Source organism: Neomonachus schauinslandi, chromosome 9 (assembly GCF_002201575.2).
Source record: "Neomonachus schauinslandi chromosome 9, ASM220157v2, whole genome shotgun sequence".
Taxonomy (NCBI): Eukaryota; Metazoa; Chordata; class Mammalia; order Carnivora; family Phocidae; genus Neomonachus; species Neomonachus schauinslandi.
Genome location: NC_058411.1, coordinates 111,974,490 through 111,998,754, shown reverse-complemented (window position 1 = coordinate 111,998,754; position 24,265 = coordinate 111,974,490). Strand labels below are relative to the sequence as shown.

The window sequence follows — 24,265 nt, the reverse complement described above, 5'->3', positions numbered from 1 at the left end:
CTCTTTTGTTTTCTGAAAGAGTTTGTGTAGCATTTTTTATTTTTCTATATATTCGATAGAATTTACCAGTGAAGTCTTCTGGGCCTGGGCTTTTCTTTATGGGAAGATTTTTAATTACTAATTCAGTTTTTTTTTTTTTTTTAAGATTTTATTTATTTGACAGAGACACAGCGAGAGAGGGAACACAAGTAGGGGGAGTGGGAGAGGAAGAAGCAGGCTTCCCACTGAGCAGGGAGACCGATGGCGGCCCAATCCCAAGACCCTGGGATCATGACCCGAGCTGAAGGCAGACGCTTAACGACTGAGCCACCTTGGCACCCCACTTTTTTTTTTTTTAAGATTTTATTTATTTGACAGAGAGAGAGAGTGAGAGGGAAGCACTAGCAGGCACACAAGCAGGGGGAGCGGCAGGCAGAGGGAGAGAGAGAAGCAGGCTCCCTGTGGAGCAGGGAGCCCGGTGTGGGGCTCAATCCCAGGACCCCAGGATCACGACCTGAGCTGAAGGCAGATGCTCAACCAACTGAGCCATTCAGGCACCCCAATTTTTTTTTTTATTTGAGAGAGAGAAAGTATGTGCATAGGGGGAGGGCAGAGAGAATCTCAAGCAGGCTCCTGAGCGCAGAGCTGGAAGGGGCCCCATCCCATGACCCTGAGATCATGACTTGAGCTGAAATCAAGAGCCAGAGGCTTAAATGACTGAGCCACCCAGGTGCCCCACTTTTTTTTTTTTTAAAGATTTTATTTATTTATTTATTTAGAGCACAAGCAGGGGGAGCAGCAGAGGGAGAGGGAGAAGCAGGCTCTCCGCTGAGCAGGGAACCAGATTCGGGGCTGGATCCCAGGTGCCTGGGATCATGACCTGAGCCGAAGGCAGATGCTTAACCGACTGAGCCACCCAGGCACCCCCCCTTTTCTTTTTAAAGTTTATTTATAATCTCTACACCAACATGGGGACCTCAAGATCTAGAGTCACATGCTCTACCCACTGAGCCAGCAAGGCACCCCACTAATTCAGTTTCTTTACTTGGTATAGGTCTATACAGACTTTCTGTTCTTGAGTCACTTTTGGTAATTTGCATTATTCTGGGGATTTGTCTATTTCATATTTTTCCTTTTTTTTTTTTTAAGATTTATTTATTTTAGAGAGTGTGAGAATGCAGGAATGGGAGAGGGAAAGAGAATCTCAAGTGGACTCCATGCTGAGCTCGGGGCTCTATCTCACAACCCCAGCCAAAATCAGGCTTCTAAGGCTCAACCGACTGAGCCACTGAGGCACTTCCAATGTGGTTGTGTTCTTCTAAACCTTGATTGGTAGTGAGCCCTATTTGGCCCAGGGGCTGTAGTTTTCAGACTCATGTCCTAAAATAATACATTTTATGGTTGAAAATGTTTTATTGATAATCCAATTATGTGGGCTGATCGGGTTTATGAAAGACTGGAAATTGATTCCTTTGCTTGTTCCTTGAGAGGGAACACATGCAGGGGGAGTGGGCGAGGGAGAAGCAGGCTTCCTGCAGAGCAGGGAGCCCGATGCGGGGCTCGATCCCAGGACCCTGGGATCATGACCTGAGCTGAAGGCAGACGCTTAACGACTGAGCCACCCAGGCGCCCCTGTAGTTGCATTTTTGTAGTTTTGTTTGGGTAAGAATGGAAGTGGCCTTCACGCTATGATTTTCTAGGGCCATAACTCAAGTCGCTTATCTGGTCAATATTTCTGCTAAAAGGAGACGTTTGAAATAAAATTTACTAATGATAGAAACTATATAGATTATCTCATTTAATCTCCACAGTAGTTCTCTGAGGTGGTGGTATAATTGGTATAATAGCCATTTTATAGTTGAGACAGTTGAGACTCAGGATAATTTGCCCAGATCAGTGCTGGTAAATGGTGAAGTCCAGAAGTGAACCTGGGCCTGTGATGTTTGACTTCAGAAGTCCATGCCCTTTTCACTGTGCTGCTTTTTATGGAAGATCTGGAATTAGTACTAAGATTGTACTAGATGTTTTTTTTTTAAGATCTCTGCCATTCCCAAGATTTTGATTAAACAGCTTTCCAGATAAATGTGTGGAAAAATACATCTGTAACTAACCACTTATCTCCAGCTGGTAATTATAACTGTCCTTAGTGGACCAGAGCTGTTCCTTGGATCTGAATGGTGTGAGTTCTGTCTGATGTGGCAGATAAAATGGAAGTTGATTGGTCGGTAATTGGCAAGTTGTTCATTTGTAGTTTATGAATTATTTTGGCTACTGCCTCAGTTGCATCATGGGTGGAAGATCATTTAGGGCTGACTGTTATCTAAAGGCTTCTTATGAAAGAAATGATACAGAAAAGTCTCATCCTTAATGTGGAAAGAGTGATAGTTTAGCATTTGAGCAAAGTAGTCCATACATACTCTAGGACTTCCTGTGTAATATGGCCAGCATAAATGGGTACATTTGTTCCCCACAAAGACAAATACAAAAATGTTTAATTCTTTATTCATGATAGCCCCCCAAACTGGAAATCACCCAACTATCAACAGTAGGATGGGTTTATACATTGAGGCATAGTTATAGAATACTATGTAGCTATGAGAAAGAATGAACTATTGCTACAGGCAGCAATAAGGATGAATCTCACAGGTATAATATTGAGCAAAAGAAGCCAAACATTTTATTTTATTTATTTATTTTTAAAAGATTTTATTTATTTATTTGACAGAGAGATACACAGCGAGAGAGGGAACACATGCAGGGGGAGTGGGCGAGGGAGAAGCAGGCTTCTCGCTGAGCAGGGAGCCCAATGTGGGGCTTGATCCCAAGACCCTGGGATCATGACCTGAGCTGAAGGCAGACGCTTAACGACTGAGCCACCCGGGCGCCTCAAGAAGCCAAATATTTTAAAAGAGAACCTTTATGATTCCATTTACATGAAGTTCAAAAACAGACTAAACTAATCTTCTGTGTTAGATATCAGAATAATGGCTACCTTTGTGGGCACAGTGAAACCTTTTGGGGTGTTTGAAATAGTCTATGTCTTGATTTAGGTGGTGGTTATGTGGGTGAATTAGTATGCAAAAAATTCATTCAGCTGTACACTTAAAATATGTAGACTTACTATATATATTATACCTTGATGGAAAAGTAGAAAGTAAAAGGCATCAAAGATTGGTCTCCTTGTGGCTCCTAGATCTCTGCTTCAGCTGTTGCTCTTCTTTTGACATGAAGGTGTTAGCCCTATAATTGATGAAGGCCCTTTCCTTAGTGTGTTCTCCTGATTAGGAACCCAGATGGTGGCACTCACTTGTTTTAGATTCACTGTTTTCAGTTAATAGAGGAATTTTCTTTATAGTTAAACCTTTTTGATGAATTTTGAATAATGTATTAATGTTGTATTTTATATAGAGGGAAGTTTCTGATAATAAAAAGGGCAATTTGTTACATGTTGAGTAGTTACTTTTTATAAAGTTTCTATTGTAGAACTGGCAGTCCACATTTTGAAACTATTAAAAATTCTACTCAATTATTGGGGTGCCTGGGTGGCTCAGTCGTTAAGCGTCTGCTTTCGGCTCAGGTTATGATCCCAGGGTCCTGGGATGGAGCCCCTCATCGGACTCCCTGCTCAGCGGGAAGCTTGCTTCTCCCTCTCCCACCCCCCCTGCTTGTGTTCGCTCTCTCACTGTGTCTCTCTCTGTCAAATAAATAAAGTCCTTAAAAAAATTCTACTCAATTATTAACAATATAAACTTAAATGTACATCAGTGTCTTTTTGAATTATAGTTGATGTACAATGTTATATTGCACGTGTACAACACAGTGATTTGACAATTCTGTACATTACACTATGCTCACCATACACTGTTGTTGAAATATTATTATCTTAAGATTTTATTTATTTTTTTTGACAGAGACGGCGAGAGAGGGAACACAAGCAGGGGGAGTGGGAGAGGGAGAAATAGGCTCCCCGCTAAGCAGGGAGCCCGATGTGGGGCTCGATCCCAGGACCCTGGGATCATGACCTGAGCCAAAGGCAGACATTTAACAACTGAGCCACCCAGGTGCCCCTGTTGTTACAATATATTTCCTATGTTGTACTTTTCATCCCTGTTACTTATTTATTTTGTAAATGGAATTTTGTACCTCTTAATCCCCTTTACCTATTTTGCCCATCCTCCTAACCCCTGCCCCTTTGGCAACCACCCGTTCTCTATGATTCTTTTTCTGTTTGTTCATTTGTTTTGTTTTTTATATTCTACATGCAAGTGAAGTCATATGATATTTGTCTTTATCAGACTTATTTCCCATAGCAGAATGGCCTCTAGGTCCATCCATTTTGTCACAAATGGCAAGTTCTCATGCTTTTTGATGGCTGAGTAATATTCCAGTGTTTGTGTGTGTATACCACATCTTATATATTCATTTATCAGTGTGCACTTAGGTTTATTTCCATTTCTTGACTATTGTAAATAATGCTGCAATGAATATAGGGGCACATATATCTTTTCTTTTTGAAGATTTATTTATTTTGAGAGAGAGAAAAAAAGCACGAGCAGGGGGAGGGGCAGAGGGATAAGCAGGCTCCCCACTGAGCAGGGATCCTGGTGTGGGACTCCATCCCAGGACCCTGGGATCATGACCTGAGCCAGAGGCAGACACTTAACCAACAGAGCCACCCAGGCACCCTGTGTGGTATTTCTACTTTTAATTTTTTAGGAATTTCCATACTGTTTTCCACAGTGGTTGCACCAGTTTGCATCCCCACCAACTGCACGAGGGTTCCCTGTTCTCCATATTCTTTGTTGTTTCTTATCTTTCTGATACTGGTTATTTTGACAGGTGTGAGGTGATACCTCATTGTAGTTTTGATTTGTATTTCCCTGATGATTAGTGATGTTGAGTATCTTTTCATGTGTCAGCCATCTGTATGTCTTCTTTGGAAAAGTGTCTATTCAGGTCCTTTGGCCATCTTTAATCAGATTATTTGTATTTGTTGTGTATGTTCTTTATATATTTTGGATATTAAACCCATATTGGATATATCATTTGCAAATATCTTCTCCCATTAGTAGGTTGCCTTTTCCTTTTGTTGGTTTCCTTTCCTGTGCAAAAGCTTTTTATTTTGGTTCACATCAGTGCCTTTTTTTTTCCTTCGTGAGACAGCGAAAGCACCCACGAGTGCAGGGAGGGGCAGAGGGAGAGGGACAAGCAGACTCCCTGCTGAGCGTGGAACCTGACACAGGGTTCAGTCCTCAGTCCCAGGACCCCATGATCATGACCTGAGCCAAAGTCAGGCTTAACCGATTGAGCTACCCAGCTGCGCCTTAACATTAGTCTTTTTTTTTTTTTTTTTTTTAAGATTTTATTTATTTGACAGAGAGAGACACAGTGAAAGAGGGAACACAAGCGGCAGGAGTGGGAGAGGGAGAAGCAGGCTTCCCGAGGAGCAGGGAGCCCGATGCGGGGCTCGATCCCACCATGACCTGAGCTGAAGGCAGACGCTTAACGACTGAGCCACCCAGGCGCCCCGCCTTAGCATTAGTCTTAAAGATAACGTTTTGAATGAGGAAGAAGTAAGTCTTTTTCACCTCTGATTAATTTCTGGTATTGAAAAAAATTCTTGTTATCACAGCTTTCATTCTGCATCTATCTAATACAAGCATCAGAGTAGGATTATGATGGAGTATAAATGATAGGAAAGGAAATTCATACTTTTGTGGTATTAAGTAGACAGAGTTTTGTTAGGACATGGGAAGTAAGCCTAAAGTGTGTGTATTTTGTGCCTTTTACCATTATCAGTGTTGTGGAAATCGTGTTGCATTGGAAATTCACCTGATTTCTTAAATTCTTATATTGATAATTGTGGCAGCTAAGTGATGGGTATGTAGGGTTCATTATGCTGCTCTGTCTACATTTGTGTATGTTTGAAATTTTTTATAAAATGTAAAAAAAAATCTTATGATTGAGCCTGCTAATACATTATTTTCTGTTCTGTCAGCATAGTTTTCTTTTTTTTTTTTTAAGATTTTATTTATTTATTTGAGAGAGAGAATGAGAGAGAGAGCACATGAGAGGGGGGAGGGTCAGAGGGAGAAGCAGACCCCCTGCTGAGCAAGGAGCCCGATATGGGACTCGATCCTGGGACTCCAGGATCATGACCTGAGCCGAAGGCAGTCGCCTAACCAACTGAGCCACCCAGGCGCCCCCAGCATAGTTTTCTGATATTGCTTAGTTAGAGCACTGGAAAACAACCTGAGTTTTCTCTTTACGTTTTGTGTTTCTGATGGGTCATACTCTTTTTTTTTTTTTTTAAGAGTGTTTTTTATTTTTCGTTCGTTAGACTCTATATTTTATGTAGGTATGTTTCTTTTTTTTAAAAATAATTTATTTGAGAGAGAGCCGAGTGAGCAGGAGGGGAGGAGGGGGGAGAGAGAGCACAAGAGAGAGACTGAGTCTGCACTGAGCACAGAGCCCCATGTGGGGCTTGATCTCACAACCCCAAGATCATGACCTGAGCCAAAACCAAGAGTTGGAAGCTTAACCGACTGAGTCACCCAGGTGCCCTTTATGTAGGTGTATTTCTGAAATTGATATTTGAAAACAGCTTGAAATGCTATTCTGTTTTTTTATTTTTCATGGAGAATGCTAAGCAATAATTTCATTTTGTACTTAATATTGTATGTTATGTTTATATTCATGTGCTACTTCCTGACTTCCTTCGTGTGTAGGGCAGTGTTAGATTCCATGTATATATATACATATATATATATATAAAGATTTTATTTATTAGAGAGAGAGAGCCTGCACGAGGAGGGGGAGCAGCAGGGAGAGGGAGAAGCAGGCTCCCCACTGAGCAGGGGAGCTCAGTCCCCCGATGGGTCTTGATCCCAGGACCCTGAGATCATGACCCGAGCTGAAGGCAGACGCTTAAGTGACTGAGCCACCCAGGCATCCCTAGATTCCATATCTTATATAGGATTTTGCATAGAGTATGCTTAAAGGGTATTATGATTTTAGAACCATTTCCAAGAAGAGCTGCGACATTTGGATATAAATAGATACTCTAGATTTTCAGTGATTAACTTCTGTCAGATTTATTACATGTAATTCATTCATTGATTGGATAAATATTTGAGTTCCTTTTTCATTGTAGGCACTCTATTGGCTGAACAAGACAAGGTTCCTTGCCCTCATGAAGCTTACATTTTAGTGGGGTGATATAAACCGAAAAGATAATTCATATAGTGATGAATTTTGAGATCATAACAGAAGGTGAGGTGTTGAAGAGTGATGGGTAGTGACATTAGATTGGGGTAGCCAGGGAAGACCTCTTTGGGGTGGTGACATTTTAGCAGATACCAGAAAGAGATAGAATTAGCTATTCATAGAGTTTTGTTGTAGCATCTTTTGTTCCTTTTTGTTGTTGAGTAGCATTCTGTTGTATAATACCATAATTTGTTTATCTCTTCTCCTTGTTCCCACTTTTCCTGCTTTTGTGAATAAAGCTGCTGCGTACATTTGTGTACAAGTTCTTTTGTGAATATGTTTCCATTTTTCTTGGGTAAATCCTGGGGATGAAATTTTGGGTCATAAGTGTGTGTTTAATATTATAAGAAACTGCTAAACTCTTTTCCAAAGTTGTATCATTTTACACTGTCAGCAGTGTCAGGGGGTTCCAGTTGCTCCACATCATCACACACATTTGGTATTACCTATCAGCCCTTTTAATTTTAAACCATTGTAGTGGGTGTAAAATGGTATCTTACGGTGTTTTCCCCAACTTAATGATTTTTTGTTGTTGTAAAATACATATAAAAGTTACCATTTTTAAGTGTACAGTTCAGTGGCATTGAGTACACTCACATTGTTAAGCATTCATCACCACCATCCATCTCCAGAACTTTTTCAGGTTCCCAAACTGAAATTCTGTACCCATCAAACAATAATTTAGCTCCTCCCAGTTGTGGCAGCCACCTTCTACTTTCTGTCTCTGTGATTGAATAGTCTGTTGTGATAAGTAGTCTCTTGAGTACTCTAGGAACCTCATGCAAGTGGAATCATACATGATTTGTCCTTTCATCTCTGGCTTATTTATTTCACTTCTCATAATGTCTTCAGGATTCATCTATGCTGTAACATTATCAGGTATCTTTTTTTTTTTTTTTAAGATTTTATTTATTTATTTGACAGAGAGACAGTGAGAGAGGGAACACAAGCAGGGGGAGTGGGAGAGGGAGAAGCAGGCTTCCTGCGGAGCAGGGTGCCTGATGTGGGGCTCGATCCCAGGACCCTGGGATCATGACCTGAGCCGAAGGCAGATGCTCAACCGACTGAGCCAGCCAGGCACCCCTATCAGATATCTTTTTAAGATTGAATGATACTCCACTGTATGTGTTTACCACATTTTATCCATTCGTCCATCATAGACATTCGTCCATCATAGACATTTGAGTTGTCTGGTTGTGTTTTAATTTGCATTGCCCTGGTAATTAATGATGTTGAGCAGCCCTTCTTATGTTTATTGGTCATTCAGGTAACTACTTTTGCTCATTTTTTTTTTTAAGATTTTATTTATTTATTTGAGAGAGAGAGAATGAGAGAGAGCACATGAGAGGGGGGAGGGTCAGAGGGAGAAGCAGACTCCCTGCCGAGCAGGGAGCCCGATGTGGGACTCGATCCAGGGACTCCAGGATCATGACCTGAGCCGAAGGCAGTCGCTTAACCAACTGAGCCACCCAGGTGCACTACTTTTGCTCATTTTTAAAAAAATGTGTTGTTTCCTTTTTATTGCTGATTTGTTAATATTCCTTATGTATTCTGGATATAAGTCCTTTATCAGATATATTGACTGTGACTGTTGTCCCTTGACTTGCTTGACTTTTTTTTTTTTTTTTCCTCTTGTTTTGGGGTGGTAAGAGAAGAGGGCAGGAACTTTTTGCTTCTTGAAGTGCTTCGCTTGGCTGTCTGGGAGATCGCCTCCATTGAAGCGATTTGGGGACGTGTCTAGGTTATGTGGAATACCTTCCTAAATACTTTACTACAATACGGTTATTTCATTATTTATTTACTTTTTTGTGGCATGAGGGAGAGACAGAGGTGGGGGGAGAGGGAGAGAGAGACTCTGAAGCAGGGCTCCCGATGTGGGGCTCAGTCTCACAACCCCTGAGATCACGTCCTGAGCTGAAATCAAGAGTCAGACGCTTAACTGATTGAGTCACCCACATGCCCCCTTGATGAGTAGAACTTTTAAATTTTGATGTAATCTAATTCGTCAGATTTTTTTCTTTTATGATGAGTACTTATTTGTGTTTTCTCTAAGAAAGCTCTCTCTCCCAAGGTCACTAAGATACTACAATTTTTGTTTTCTTAGTAGCTTTAGTTTTAGCTTTTATGTATAGATAGTTTGTTTCTAATTGATTTTTTTGTATCTGATGTGGGATAGGAATAGGAGGTTATTTTTCCTCATATGTCCAGTTCTAGCACCATTTATTAAAAAATACTTGGATATCTTCATTGATTTATCTTGGTGCCTTGATCAGTAAGTAGTCATTGTGGGTCTGTTTCTGGACTCTGTTCTGTTCCATTGATCTGTCTATCCTTGCACCAACACCATACTGATTTCTTTCTTTTTTAAGATTTTATTTATTTGTGGGGGAGGGGCAGGGGCAGGGGCAGGGAGAGGGACAAGCAGACTGTGCTGAGTGCGCGGGCTCAGCCTCATGACACCCGCGATCCTGACCTCAGCCAAAACCAACAGTCGGCTGCCCAATGGACTGAGCCACCCAGGTGCCCCAACACCACACTGATTTCTCTAGCTTTATAGTAAATCTTGAAATAAGGTGGTATAAAACATCTAGCCTTGTTTTATATTTTTGTGATTATTTTGGCTATTCTAAATATTTTGCATTTCCATATACATTTTAAAACCAGTTTTTCAGTTTCTCCAAAAAGACCAGCTCAGCTGGGATTTTTATTGATATCTGTGTTTGATCCATAGATCAATTTGGGGAGAATTGACAACATTGAGCTCTTTGACTTATGAAGGTAGTGCATCTCTTCATTTATTTAGGTCTTTTAATTTTTCTCGGGTCTTTTGTAGTTTTCATTATAGAAGTTCTGTACATTTTTCATTAGGTTTATTTCTAAGTACTTTATGTTTTTTAATATGATTATAAATAGTATTTTAAATTTTCATTTTCAGGGTGCCTATGTGGCTCAGTTGGTTGGGCGTCTGCTTTCGGCTCAGGTCGGGGTCCTGGGTTCGAGTCCCATGTTGGACTCCCTGCTCAGCACGGAGTCTGCTTCTCCCTCTGCCCCTAACCCTGCTTGTGCTGTCTCTTGCTATCTCTCTTTCTCAAATAAATAAATAAAATCTTAAAAAAAATAAAATTTCATTTTCAGTTTTTGTTGCTATTATAAAGAATACAGTTTATTTTAGGGGCGCCTGGGTGACTCAGTCGTTAAGCATCTGCCTTTGGCTCAGGTCATGATCCCAGGGTCCTGGGATCGAGCCCCACATTGGCTCCCATGCTCGGCGGGAGGTCTGCTTCTTCCTCTCCCACTCCCCCTGCTTGTGTTCCCTCTCTCGTGGTCTCTCTCTCTCTTCCTGTCAAAATAAATAAATAAAATCTTAAAAAAAAAAAGAATAGTTTAGTTTGTATCCTGTGACCTTACTAAATTAATTTATTCTAGTAGGATTTTTTTATTTGGTACATTTCTTAGGGTTTTCTACATATACAGTCAATCAGGGCTTACAAATGAAGACATTTTTAGTTCTTTCCAATATTTGTGCTGCATTTTTAAAAAAGATTTTATTTATTTATTTATTTGAGAGAGAGAGTGAGAGAGAGAGCACAAGAGGGTGGTGAGGTGCAGAGGGAGAAACAGGCTCCTCACTGAGCAGAGAGCCTGATGTGGGGCTCCATCCCAGGATGCTGGGATCATGACCTGAGCCAAACGCAGACCCTTAACCACCTTAGCCACCCAGGTGCCCCTATTATCTATTTGAGATTTTATTTTTAAGTAATCTCTAACCTAATGTGGGGCTTGAACTCAAAACCGTGAGATCCAGAGTTGTGTGCTCTACTGACTGAGCCAGCCAGGTGCCCCTATCTTTCTGCATTTATTGATAACACACAATTTCCTCATTTATTTTGTTAACGTGGTAGAAGACATTGATTTTTTAATTTAAACATTTTTTTTTTAAAGATTATTTATTTATTTGACACAGAGAGAGCACAAGCAGGGGGAGCAGCAGAGGGAGAGAGAGAAGTAGGCTCTCCGCTGAGCAGGGAACCCGATGCAGGGCTCGATCCCAGGACCTCGAGATCATGACCTGAACTGAAGGCAGACGCTTAACCGACTGAGCCACCCAGGCGCCCCTAAATTAAACTTTTTATTTGAGATAATTATAGATTCGTATGCACTTATAAGGAGTAATACAAAAAGAGTCCATATACCCTTCCCAGTGTTCCTCATTGATAACACTTTCATAATCTATAATACAGTGTCACTACCAAGATACTGACATTGATGTGGTCAAGGTACAGAATTCCCATTACTACAAGAATCCCTCATGTTGCCCCTTTTATTTATTTATTTATTTTATTTTTTAAATTTATTTGACAGAGAGAGACACAGCGAAAGAGGGAACACAAGCAGGGGGAGAGGGAGAGGGAGAAGCAGACTCCCCGCTGAGCAGGGAGCCTGATGCGGGGCTTGATCCCAGGACCCTGGGATCATGACCTGAGCCAAAGGCAGACGCTTAACGACTGAGCCACCCAGGCGCCCCGATGTTGCCCCTTTTATAGCCATCTTCATTTCCCTCCTGCCTCCACCCCTCCCTAAACCCTGGAAACCACTCATCTCCCTATCTATAGTTTGTCATTTCAAGAATGTTAACACAGATTGGATCATATAGAATGTAACTTTGGGGGTTGGCTTTTTAACTTTTGCTCTGTAGTATGGATGTACCACAGTTTGTTTAACCATTCACCCATTGAAGGTCATGTGGGTTTCTAGTTTGGGGCTATTTGTGTGAACTTAAGTCTTCCTTTCTTTGGGATAAATGACCAGTGGTGCAGTTGCTGGGTCATGTAGTAGTTGCATGTTTATATTTTTTTTATAGATTGCCAAATTGTTTACCAAAATGGCTGTATCATTTAACATTCTCATCAGCAATGTATGAGGAATCCAGTTTTTCCACTTCCTTTCCAGGACTTGGTATTGTCAGTATTTTTTATTTTAGCTATTCTGGTGGGTGTGTAGTGATACCTCACAGTAGTTTTAATTTGCATTTCCCTAATGGTTAATGATGTTGATCATCTTTTCATCTGCTTGCTTGCTGTTTGTATGCCTTCTAGGTTGAAATGTCTTTTTGTGTTTTTCGTCCTTTTTTTTTTTTAATTGGATTATTATTATTTTTTTTACTACTGGGTTTTGAGAGTTCTTCATATATTCTAGATATTAGTCCTTTGTCTTATTCAGATATATGGTTTGCAAATATTTTTTCGCAGCCTGTAGCTTGTGTTTTTATCCTCCTAACAGGGTCTTTTACAGAAAGAAAGTTTTTAGTTTATAAGTACTCCAGTGTATCAGTTTGTGTTTTTATAGATTATGCTTTTGGTATCTTTTTTTTTTGTTTTTAAAGATTTTATTTATTTATTTGACAGAGAGAGACATAGTGAGAGAGGGAACACAAGCAAGGGGAGTGGGAGAGGGAGAAGCAGGCTTCCCGCCGAGCAGGGAGCCCGATGCGGGGCTCGATCCCAGGACCCCAGGATCGTGACCCGAGCTGAAGGCAGACGCTCAACGACTGAGCCACCCAGGCGCCCCTGCTTTTGGTATCTTAAGAACCTTTTGCCTCACCCTAGATCTTGAAGGTTTCTCTTATGTTTTCCCTAAAAGTTTTATGGTTTGACATACTACATTAAGTCTATAGTCATTTTTAGTAAATGTGTAAATTAAGAGACTTAGGTCAAGGTTTATTTTTTACTGATGGATATCCATTTGCTCCAGCACCATTTGTAAAAGCTGTATTACCTCTGTTGAATTACTTTTGCACTTTATCAAAATCAGTTCGGGGCCTATTTTGTGTGGGTCTATTTCTGCGTTTTCTACTCTATTCCATTGATTTATATATCCTCCCACCTATACCACGTAGTCTTGATTACTATACCTATATAATAAGTCTTGACATTGGGTAGACTGATTCCTCCCATTTCCTTGTCAAAATTGATTTAGCTATAAAAAAGTTACAGTTTGTATGATTTGATGTCTAGGTAAATATTATCTTTACTATTTGCTCTTTAAAGCAATTATAAAATTAAATGATATTGTTATTCGTTAATATGCATGCTCCTACTAAAAAAAGTTAAAATTTTAAATTTCAGTATAGTTAACATACAGTGTTATATTAGTTTGAGGTGTACAGTATAGTGATTCACCAATTCTATAAATAGTGCTCATCAAGATGAGTGTACTGATGGCGCCTGGGTGGCTCAGTCGTTAAGCGTCTGCCTTCGGCTCAGGTCATGATCCCGGGGTCCTGGGATTGAGCCCCACATCGGGCTCCCTGCTCCGCGGGAAGCCTGCTTCTCCCTCTCCCACTCCCCCTGCTTGTGTTCCCTCTCTTGCTGTCTCTCTCTCTGTCAAATAAATAAACAAAAATCTTTTTTTTTTTAAAGGTTTTATTTATTTATTTGAGACAGAGAGAATGAGAGACAGAGAGCATGAGAGGGAGGAGGGTCAGAGGGAGAAGCAGACTCCCTGTCGAGCAGGGAGCCCGATGCGGGACTCGATCCCAGGACTCCAGGATCATGACCTGAGCCGAAGGCAGTCGCCTAACCAACTGAGCCACCCAGGCGCCCCCAATAAACAAAAATCTTAAAAAAAAAAAAAAAAAAAAGATGAGTGTACTCTTAATCCCTTTCTCCTATGTCACCCATCTCCCACCCACCACCTCCTCTTTGGTAACCATCTGTTTCTTCTGTATAGTTAAGAGTCTGTTTTTGATTTGATCTCTTTTTTCCCCCCCTTTCCTTGTTGTTTTGTTTTTTAAATTGCATGTATGATTCAAATCGTAAGGTATTTGTCTTTCTCTGACTGGCTTATCTTTTTTTTAAGATTTTATTTATTTATTAGCAAGAGAGAGCAGTGGGGTGGAGGGGGCAGAGGGAGAGGGAAAAGCGGACTCCCCGCTGAGCAGGGAGCCAGATGCGGGCCTAAATACCAGGACTTTGGGATCTTGACCTGAGCTGAAGGCAGACACTTAACCAGTTGAGCCACCCAGGTGCCCCGTGACTGGTTTATTTTGTTTACCATTATACATTCTAGCTCCATCCATGTTGTTGCAAATGGCATGATTTCATTCTTTTTTTTTTTTTATGGCCGAATAATATTCCATTGTGTGTGTGTGTACACACCATATCTATTCTTTGAGTAAATACCGAGTAGTGCAATTACTGGATCATAGGGTAGTTCTATTTTTAATTTTTGGAGGAACCTCTGTGCTGTTTTCCACAGTGGCTGCATCGGTTTGCATTCCCATCAAGTTTTATTTATTTATTTATTTAAAAGATTTTATTTATTTATTTGACAGCGTGTGCACAGCAGGGGGAGTGGCAGGCAGGGGGAGAGGGAGAAGCAGGCTCACCGAGGAAGGAGCCCATGCGGGGCTCGATCCCACGACCCTGGGATCATGACCTGAGTTGAAGGCAGACGCTTAATGACTGAGCCACCCTGGCGCCCCTCAAATAAATCTTTAAAAAAAAAAATAAAAAGATTAATATATTAGAGAGCGTGCATGCACACAGGAGCTGGGGGGAGGGGGGCAGGCAGGGAGGGATAGAGGGAGGAGAGAAAGAATCCCAAGCAGACTCCCCACTGAGTTCAGGGCCCTATCTCATGACCTGGGGTTCTGTTCCACAACCCCGAGATCATGACCTGAGCCGAAATCAGGAGTCAGATGCTTAATGGACTGAGCCACCCAGGCGCTCCCAGAATGTGTATTATTAAGCAACACCTGGTTCAGAGCCTGACATAATATATGCTGAATTTAATTAAAGGTTTGTCTGTTTCTCAAGATTTGCATGGCTCCTTCTCTCTACAGTGGTCTTACTTCAGAAACATGGCTACGGATTGGCTGGGCAGTATTGTGTCCATCAACTGTGGAGATAGCTTGGGGGTCTATCAGGGAAGAGTGTCTGCAGTGGATCAGATCAGCCAGACCATTTCTCTCACCCGGCCTTTCCACAATGGAGTGAAGTGCCTCGTGCCAGAAGTCACCTTCAGGTGAGTGTCCTGACTGATTTCTTCAAGTCTAGTCTGGTGGTTTGTGGAGCTTGAATCTAGGTCCAGTTGCCAATATTCTCTTACATAGGGCTGCTTTTGAGGAGTGTCTTGTCAGGGGTGAGATTTTTGCAGTCTTAACGCTTATAGTCTAGCTGCTGTTTCAGTATAGACTTTGTGTCCTAATTAGCTTTCAGCTAATGAGCTAGGGTTTGTGGAACCTTTTTCTTATCTTTGTCAAGCACTCAATATTCTTATTTAAATGGGTCAAATTCAGAATCATCTATTTTTTTAGGCTTTTATTATTTGTGTTTTCCTATATCTAAGGCCTTTGTTGATCTCCCCCCCGCACACATAAATGTGTCTCTCTTTGTAGATTTGTATTATAATTTATCTTCAGAAGCGCACTGTTGCCAGTAGCTGATGTCCTTAGTTACAGGAACGTATGTTTCTTAGTGTTTGCGGATCTCAAGTTCAGTTGTCTTCATATCCCTCTTTTCACCAGTTTGTCACAAAATCTCCCATTTTTAGGTTAAAATGGCAACAACAACAACAACAACAAAACTGTCAGACAAGACTTTCTGAACAATACCTTCACTTAATCTTTTCTGTAGGAGTATCCATTATTAATGTCTTACCCCTTCTGAAGTCTCAATAGAAGGCGTAACCTCTGTGTTCAAGGCTACCCTTATCCCATATGCTTTATATACTATCCTTTTCTGTCTCCTTTGACACCGTTCTGTCTCTTTTGTGTCTTCATTTTCAACCTTCATACCTGTTTTCCTCTTCGCATTCTAACGTTCCCAGCCTTCCCCCACAGTTTACACCCTCCTACATACCCACACCCACCTACACACAGGCACACCCGCACACCCACACACCCTCCACAGCTTGCTTTTGCCATTAGGTGTTGCCCTGTCATTTCCCTTCTCTTTATACCAACAGTTCTTTTCAGAGCAGAATAGTCTGCTTTCATTCCCTTTGTGGCCTCATTCTCTAGTCCTTCCTTACCCCCACCGTTACTTTTTTCTAACTTTATCATCTTGTTGAACTAGCTCTTGCCAAAGTTATAAATGACCTAATAGACAAATTCAATGACAGTGTCTTAATGTTAACTTTATTCAGATGCTCCCTAAGTGTTGACGTGCCCTCTTTAATTTCTCTGTCACCCCTTTGGGTTTTCTTTCCATGTATTCCTCCATTCCTTTACATCCCCCCGGCACCACATTCCTTTTCTTCTACTCACTTTTTAAGATTGGTTTATTCAAGTTTTATTTTTGATTCTTTTCTTAGTCTGTAATCTCTCTAGACCATTTCATGTGTACTTCTTACATTAATGAGACTCCAAATCTTTAAGACCCATTATCTGAACTCCAGACACTTATTTTGTCTATTGGCCATTTCCAGGTGGATATCCCAGAAAATATCTTATAAGATTTTCAAAGCTGAACTCATTATGTCACCTGCAGGTTTCTTTTTCCAAAGATCTGCCCTTAATTGGTGGCTAATGACACCTTTCCAAGTTAGAAACTTAGAATCATTGTAAATCCTTCTTTCTCTTTGTTCCTCATGTTCAGTTAGTTGCCAAACCCTAGGGATTCCAAATTGTCTCTTGGGTTCATCCTCTTCCTTTGCATTGTCACTTGTCCTGTTCATCCCCTCTTATTTCTTGCCTGGTCTCCTAACGGGTGTTCCTTCCTCTAGTTTTTCCACCTTCTCTACAGCCACCAGAAAAATCTAATGTGATTATGATCTAGCCCCCGATTACCTCCACAGCTTTACCTCCTGGTGGCCCTCCACAAGCATCTTTACTGTTAGTAACACAATGACTTGGCAGTTCCTCAAGTGGGCCACATTTTCTCAATCTCTGAGCCTTGGTCTGTGGTGCCCCTCTCCCTGCTATACTCTGCAGGGCCAACTCTTACTTTCCCTCCCCACTTAGGCTTTGCTTAAATGATTCATCCATCTCTGCCAAAGTAACTTACATATTTTGCTTTTGGGATCTCTGGTACCCTATACACACCTCTGTCATAGTATTTATCACTTTTGGTTGTCTACTTGTCTTTTCCACTGACCAGACTGTTCCTTTTTGGACATGTGTTGCTTTTCATCTCTATTTATTCCATTCCTAGCACAGGGCTTACCATATAGTAAGTATTGTATATACGCTTATTGAATGACAAAGTGTGTGAATGAATGAAAAAAAGAAAGCCATTGGGCATTCTGGAAATCTAAGATGCTGGTGATAGTTTTGTGATTAACAGTAGGTCTCTTTAAAGGCCAATGCTGTGTCAGTTGACTGTTGGTGCCTGAGCCTTGTCTTTAAGTACTTTACCACCTTTCCTCGTTTTTGTCTCTGATACTTCAATGAAATGGAGCCCTGCCATTAAGAGGTACAGATTTCCAGTTATAAGTAAGTAATAGGGATGTAAAGTACAGCATAAGGAATATAGTCATTAATATAAAATAACTTTATATGGTGACAGATGGTCACTAGACTTATTGTGGTGATCATTTCGTGGTATATATAAATATCAGATGACTATGTATACCTGGATTTGTATGTCAACTGTACTTCAGTTAGAAAAAAAAAATACAGCTCTGCAAAAGTGTAGCTGGTTGCTATTGATCCCAATTTCATCATTTTTATTATTGTTAGACATTTTGTGGTTTTTTTTTTTTTTTACATTGCCTGTATTTTTAATGTGGTAAGATATCCATAACATAAAATTTATCTTTTTTTTTTTTTTAAAGATTTTATTTATTTAACAGAGAGAGAGAGAGAGACAGACAGAGGGGGAACACAAGCAGGGGAGTGGGAGGGGGAGAAGCAGGCTCCCCGCTGAGCAGGGAGCCCGATGCGGGGCTCGATCCCAGGATCATGACCTGAGCCGAAGGCAGATGCTTAACGACGGAACCACCCAGGCGCCCCAAAATTTACCCTGGGATCATGACCTGAGCCGAAGGCAGATGCTTAACGACTAAACCACCCGGGCGCCCCAAAATTTACCCTTTTAACCATTTTCAGTGTACAGTTCAGTGGTATTAAGTACATTCACATAATGTGCAACCATCACCACTATCCATCTCCAGAACTTTCTATCCTCCCACATTGAAACTTCATACCCCATTAAAACGAACTACAGTCCCCCTTCCTCTAGCCCTGATAACCACTTTTTTACTTTCTTTTGCTATGAATTTGACTATTCAAGATATCTCATATAAGTGGGATCATTTAATAATTGTCCTTTTGTGATGGCTTATTTTACTTAGCAGTAGTGTCTTCAAGGTTCATCCATGTTGTAACACGTGTCAGAATTTGCCTCCTTTTAAAGGCTGAGTAAATATTTCACTGTATGTCTTTACCATATTTTGTTTATCCATTCATCTTACAGGGGACACTTGGGTTTGCACCTTTTGGCTATTGTGAAGTATGCTGCTATGAACATTGGTTGTAACACTATTACAGTTTTGAGACTTGGACTCTTTTGTGTATTTCAGGGCAGGTGACATTACGGAATTAAAAATTCTGGAGATACCAGGTCCTGGAGAAAACCAACATTTTGGAGACCTTCATCAGACAGAATTAGGCCCATCTGGTGTTGGGTACCAAATGGGTATCAATCAGAATGGCATGGGCAAGCTGGTGAAGAAGCCAGCCTCTTCCAGCAGTGCCCCTCAGAATATCCCTAAGAGGATAGATGTGAAGAGTCAGGATGTTGCTGTTTCCCCACAGCAGCAGCAGTGCTCAAAGAGCTATGTGGACAGGCACACGGAGTCCCTGAGTCAGTCCAAAAGTTTCCGCCGTCGGCACAACTCTTGTAAGTTGGATCAAGTTGATATTTCTTCTTAACCTTGTGTTTCAAGGCTATAAGCTCTTATCCACTGCTGTTCTTTAAACAAATTCTTTATTACCCTCGTAAAAAAAGGATGCTGGCAGAGCTTCACAAAAATACAGCATGATCGTCTTACTGCAGGGCTAGTCCCTCAGGATATTAAGGGAAAGGAAATAAGCTGTTAGAGACTCACACCAGCTCCCTGCCCTCTCCCTCCACTTAACTTCCTTCACGAAAAGTCAGTTACCTACCTGGAGTTCACATAGACAAACGCCATTATTGTCTTTAATCTGGTAACTGATGGAGGTGATGATGTTTGAGTGAGTCTGCACTTGGCTGTTCCAGGGGATTCTTGAATAACTTGTGATTTGGCTTCCATCCTCAAGAAGAGAGGAAGGTACTGGCCTACACATCTCTGTGATCAGACAGTTTCTGACAGACTAAATTTTAAATTTGCTGTATTCCCTGTCCTTACACATCAAGGAGAAAATGCACAGGTATATTGATTGCCTAGTTTTGTTTGGCACTAACAAATTGTTGAATGCCATTTACTCACTATGGAACCATAGATAATTCACTAGAATCTGGTATGCTCTTTAACATATGCACTAGAATAATGTTATCAAAGTGAATTATAATAGATTCACCAGAATCTGTGTGGTATCTGTGTTAGGGGCCAACATTTTTTTTTAAAGATTATTTATTTATTTATTTGACAGAGACACAGCGAGAGAGGGAACACAAGCAGGGGGAATGGGAGAGGGAGAAGCAGGATTCTGGCTGAGCAGGGAGCCCGATGTGGGGCTCAGTCCCAGGACCCTGGGATCATGACCTGAGCCGAAGGCAGACACTTAACAACTGAGCCACTCAAGTGCCCCGGGGCCAACATTTTTAAGTTTTGAAAATGCCTTGGGTGCCTGGGTGGCTCAGTCATTAAGCGTCTGCCTTCATCTCAGGTCATGATCCCAGGGTCCCGGGATCGAGTCCCATATCGGGCTCCCTGCTCAGCAGGAAGCCTGCGTCTCCCTCTCCCACTCCCTCTGCTTGTGTTCCTGCTCTTGCTATCTCTCTCTCTGTCAAATAATTAAAATCTTTAAAAAAAAAAAAAAAAAAAAAGAAAATGCCTTGATTTTGTGAATAAGCTATTGAAATTTTGGAAATTAAAAAAATGTATTTCTAGACATTTTCCTTCATTGCTTAAGTAACTGAGTTGGGGCACCTAGGTGGCTCAGTCAGTTAAGTGTCTGCGTTTGGCTCAGGTCATGATTCTGGAGTCCTGGGATCGAGCTCCGCATTGGGCTCCCCACTCAGCGAGGAGTCTGCTTCTCCCTCTCCCCCTCCCCCCCGATTGTGCGTGTGCGGCTCACTCTCTCAAATAAATGAATAAAATCTTAAAAAAAAAAAAAGTAACTGTCTGAATTGACAATAATTGAAAACCTGAGACTGAAATTGAATTGTTACTTCTGTATCCTTTGAAAAGCTGTAGAATGCTTGGATAGAAAATTTATTCTTTCCATTTCTACTTTAACCCTCTCTGCTTTACTCTCCCTTTTTTATTTATTTTTTAACATTTATTTATTTATTTTAGAGAGAGAGCTTGTGCATGCACTTGTGTGCAGGAGTGGGGAGGGGGGCACAGAAGGAGAGGGAGAGAGAGAATCTTTTTTTATTTTTTTAAAAGATTTTATTTATTTATTTGATAGAGAGGGAGATAGCGAGAGTAGTAACACAAGCAGGGGGAATGGGAGAGGGAGAAGCAGGCTTCTTGCTGAGCAGGGAGCCCGACGTGGGACTCGATCCCAGGACCCTGGGATCATGACCCGAGCCGAAGGCAGACACTTAACGACTGAGCCACCCAGGCGCCCTTTTTTTTTTTTTAAAAAGAGTTTATTATTTATTTATTTGAGAGAGAGAGAATGAGATAGAGAGCATGAGAGGGGGGAGGGTCAGAGAGAGAGGCAGACTCCCCGCCGAGCAGGGAGCCCGACGTGGGACTCGATCCGGGACTCCAGGATCACGACCTGAGCCGAAGGCAGTCGCTTAACCAACTGAGCCACCCAGGCGCCCGGGAGAGAGAGAATCTTAACCAGGCTTCATGCCCAGTGTTCGGACCCTGAGATCATGACCTGACCTCAACAGAAGCCAAGAGTTGGGTGCTCAACCAACTGAGCCACCAGGTGCCCCTACTCTCGCTTTAAAAAGCCCTTTTTTCTTTACTGAAAACATGAACTTGTTTGTTTAAAGTTCAAATATTCAAGCAGTTTATAGTTTCTCATGTGCTTGGAGACAACCTTCATTAGCAATTTTTTTCTACATACTTTTTGCTCCTGTTATTAGTGTCTTACATTACTAAGGTAGATTTGTTTTATTAATGAGCTAATGTTGGTACATTATTAATTAAAGTCTGTATTTCATTCCGATTACCTTAGTTTTTATCTACTGTTCTTGTTAAAGACTTCTGTCCAGCACACCACCTTATATTTAGTAGTCACGTCTCCTCTTGCCTCTGATGGTTTCTCAGACTGATTGGTTTTGGTGACCTAGACTATTTTGATGAGTACTGGTCAAGTATTTTGTAGAATATCCCTTCATTGGTATTTGATGTTTTTCTCATGATTAGATTGTGGTTATGTGTTTGGGGGAGGAAGACCACGGTGATAAGTTATTTTCATTACATCATATTAAGGGTATGTAATATCAACATGGTTTATGACTTGATGTTGACCTTAATATCTCGGCTGAGGGAGTGTGTGTGTCACATTTCTCCTCTGTAGAGGTCTCCCCACCCCTTCCATATTGGAAGGAAGTCTCTGTGTACAGCCCACACCTAAGGAGTAGAAAGATATGCAGAGTATCTGCATAAATTATTTGGAATTCTTCTACATCAGAGATTTGTCTTTTCTCCCCTGTTTATTCAGTTATTTATTTTTTATCAGTATGGATTCATAGTTATTTATTTTACACTTTGGGTTATAATTCATCACTGCTTTATTTTAAAGATTTTATTTATTTATTTGACAGAGAGAAACACAGCGAGAGAGGGAACACAAGCAGGGGGAGTGTGAGAGGGAGAAGCAGGCTTCCTGCCGAGCAGGGAGCCCGATGCGGGGCTCAATCCCAGGACCCTGGGATCATGACCTGAGCTGAAGGCAGACGCTTAACGACTGAGCCACCCAGGCCCCCATCACTGCTTTATTTTAGTGCTCAAATTGTTTCCGCTTTGGCCACTGGTAGCTGTTTCAGTTAGCTCCTGTTTTCCTTTGACATTCCCCCATTCTTGTGGGTGGGTTTTTCCCTAGTACTTCTGTACTATTTGGCAGTACAGGATGTTCCAGGTTTATCTTCTCTATTTCCTACCCTAGCCCTAGAATCAACCATGTCTCCAGCGAGTCCTGTTTCTTTTATTGGAGAATGGTATTACAAGCCACTATTTGGGTGCTAGGTGTGCTCATTGCTACTGGGTGTTGCCTTTTCAGCTGACAGGGCAGGGAAATAGATATCTGTATACTTGTCCAGTGTATATACACGTATCTATTATTATTTTCCTGTGTAACTTTACTATATTAAGCTAAATGTGAGTTCATACTGATGTCTCCAACTCAAATCCATTACCACATTGCATCATTCTAGCCGCCGCCTTTTTTTATGTGTGATTTCTCACTCTAACAGTGAGAGACCTGTCTCCTACCATCTGCCATCCATTGGCTTAAATGATTTCATTCTAGTATACAGGTATAGCACTATCAGAATTGCCAACCTGGACCCACACTCCCTTCATTGACTTGCTTTCTCTATTTGTAACAGATTGTTTTTTTTTTTTTTTTTTTTTTAAAGATTTTATTTATTTTTTAGAGAGCGAGCGAGAGAGAAACAGCGTGAGAGGGGAGAGGGTCAGAGGGAGAAGCAGGCTCCCCGCTGAGCCGGGAGCCCGATGCGGGGCTCGATCCCAGGACCCTGGGATCATGACCTGAGCCGAAGGCAGACGCTTAACCATCTGAGCCACCCAGGCGCCCTGTAACAGATTGTTTTGTTGCCTTCTGCCTCCATCCATCCTGGGATCCTCCCACCTCCTCGATGATATTTTAAAAATTTGCATACATTAAGGCTTATTCTTTTTTAAAGATTTTATTTATTTATTTGAGAGGGGGAGAGAGAGAGTGCACAAGCTGGGGGAGGAGTAGAGGGAGAGGGAGCAGCAGAGGGAGAGGGAAAAGGAGACTCCCTGCTGAGCAGGGAGCCAGACTCCGGGATCATGACCTGAGGACCTGAGCCGGACCTGAGCCGAAGGCAGGTGCTTAAACCATTGAGCCACCCAGGAGCCCCATTGGCTTATTCTTTGTGTTCTTAAGTTCTGTGGGTTTTAACAAATTTAGTGCCTCTGTGGATTTTAACGAATATAGTGCCTTGTACCCATCATTACAGTATTGTACAGAATCCCTGTTTCACCAGTTCAGTCCTTCCCCTTTTTCTTCCATGATCTTTCCCCCACCTCAGCAACTATTGATCTTTTCACCATCTCTCTGGTTTTGCCTTTTCCAGAATATCACATAATTAAGATCATGCAGTGTGTAGCCTTTTGAGACAGGCTTCTTTCACTTAACAATGTGCGTTTAAGATTCATTCATGTCTTTTTGTGGCTTGATAGCTCATTTCCTTTTATTGCTGAATAATATTCCACTGTACGGATGTGTCAAAGTTTGTTTATCCATTTATCTATTGAAGGGCATCTTAGTTGCTTCCATCTTTTGGTGATTATGAATAAAACTGCTGTAAACATTTGTGTGTGGGTTTTGTGTGGACATAAGTTTTCAGATCAGTTGGGTAAATACCTAGGAGTGTGATTGCTGGATGTTATGGTAAGACTATCTCTTTCTAATTTTTTTCCCCTTACCAACAATTATACCAGCTCTCTTTTGAAAGAGTGTAGTTAAGTTCAAAACAAGTAATTTATTTGATCTTTAGTAAGTCATTATGGTAAAAGAGTGGGATCACTCTCAGAAGCATCCCCTGCTTGATGCTTTTTCTGCTTTTGCTGGTTAGTCTATTCCCTAGATTTTTTTTTTTTTTTTAAGATTTTATTTATTTATTTGAGACAGAGAGAATGAGAGACAGAAGGCATGAGAGGGAGGAGGGTCAGAGGGAGAAGCAGACTCCCTGCCGAG

The 24,265-nt window shown here is 41.3% G+C and overlaps 1 protein-coding gene across 1 annotated transcript in view; it reads left to right on the top strand.

Moving 5' to 3' along the window:
* Positions 1-24,265, top strand: part of EDC3 (enhancer of mRNA decapping 3) — a 59,803-nt gene that overhangs the window by 3,256 nt on the left and 32,282 nt on the right. Inside the window, exons 2-3 of the mRNA XM_021693881.2 lie at positions 15,089-15,270; positions 18,769-19,088. Of these exons, the coding sequence (XP_021549556.1) occupies positions 15,107-15,270; positions 18,769-19,088 (484 nt within the window). The 5' untranslated portion in view covers positions 15,089-15,106. The remainder of the gene's footprint in view (positions 1-15,088; positions 15,271-18,768; positions 19,089-24,265) is intronic.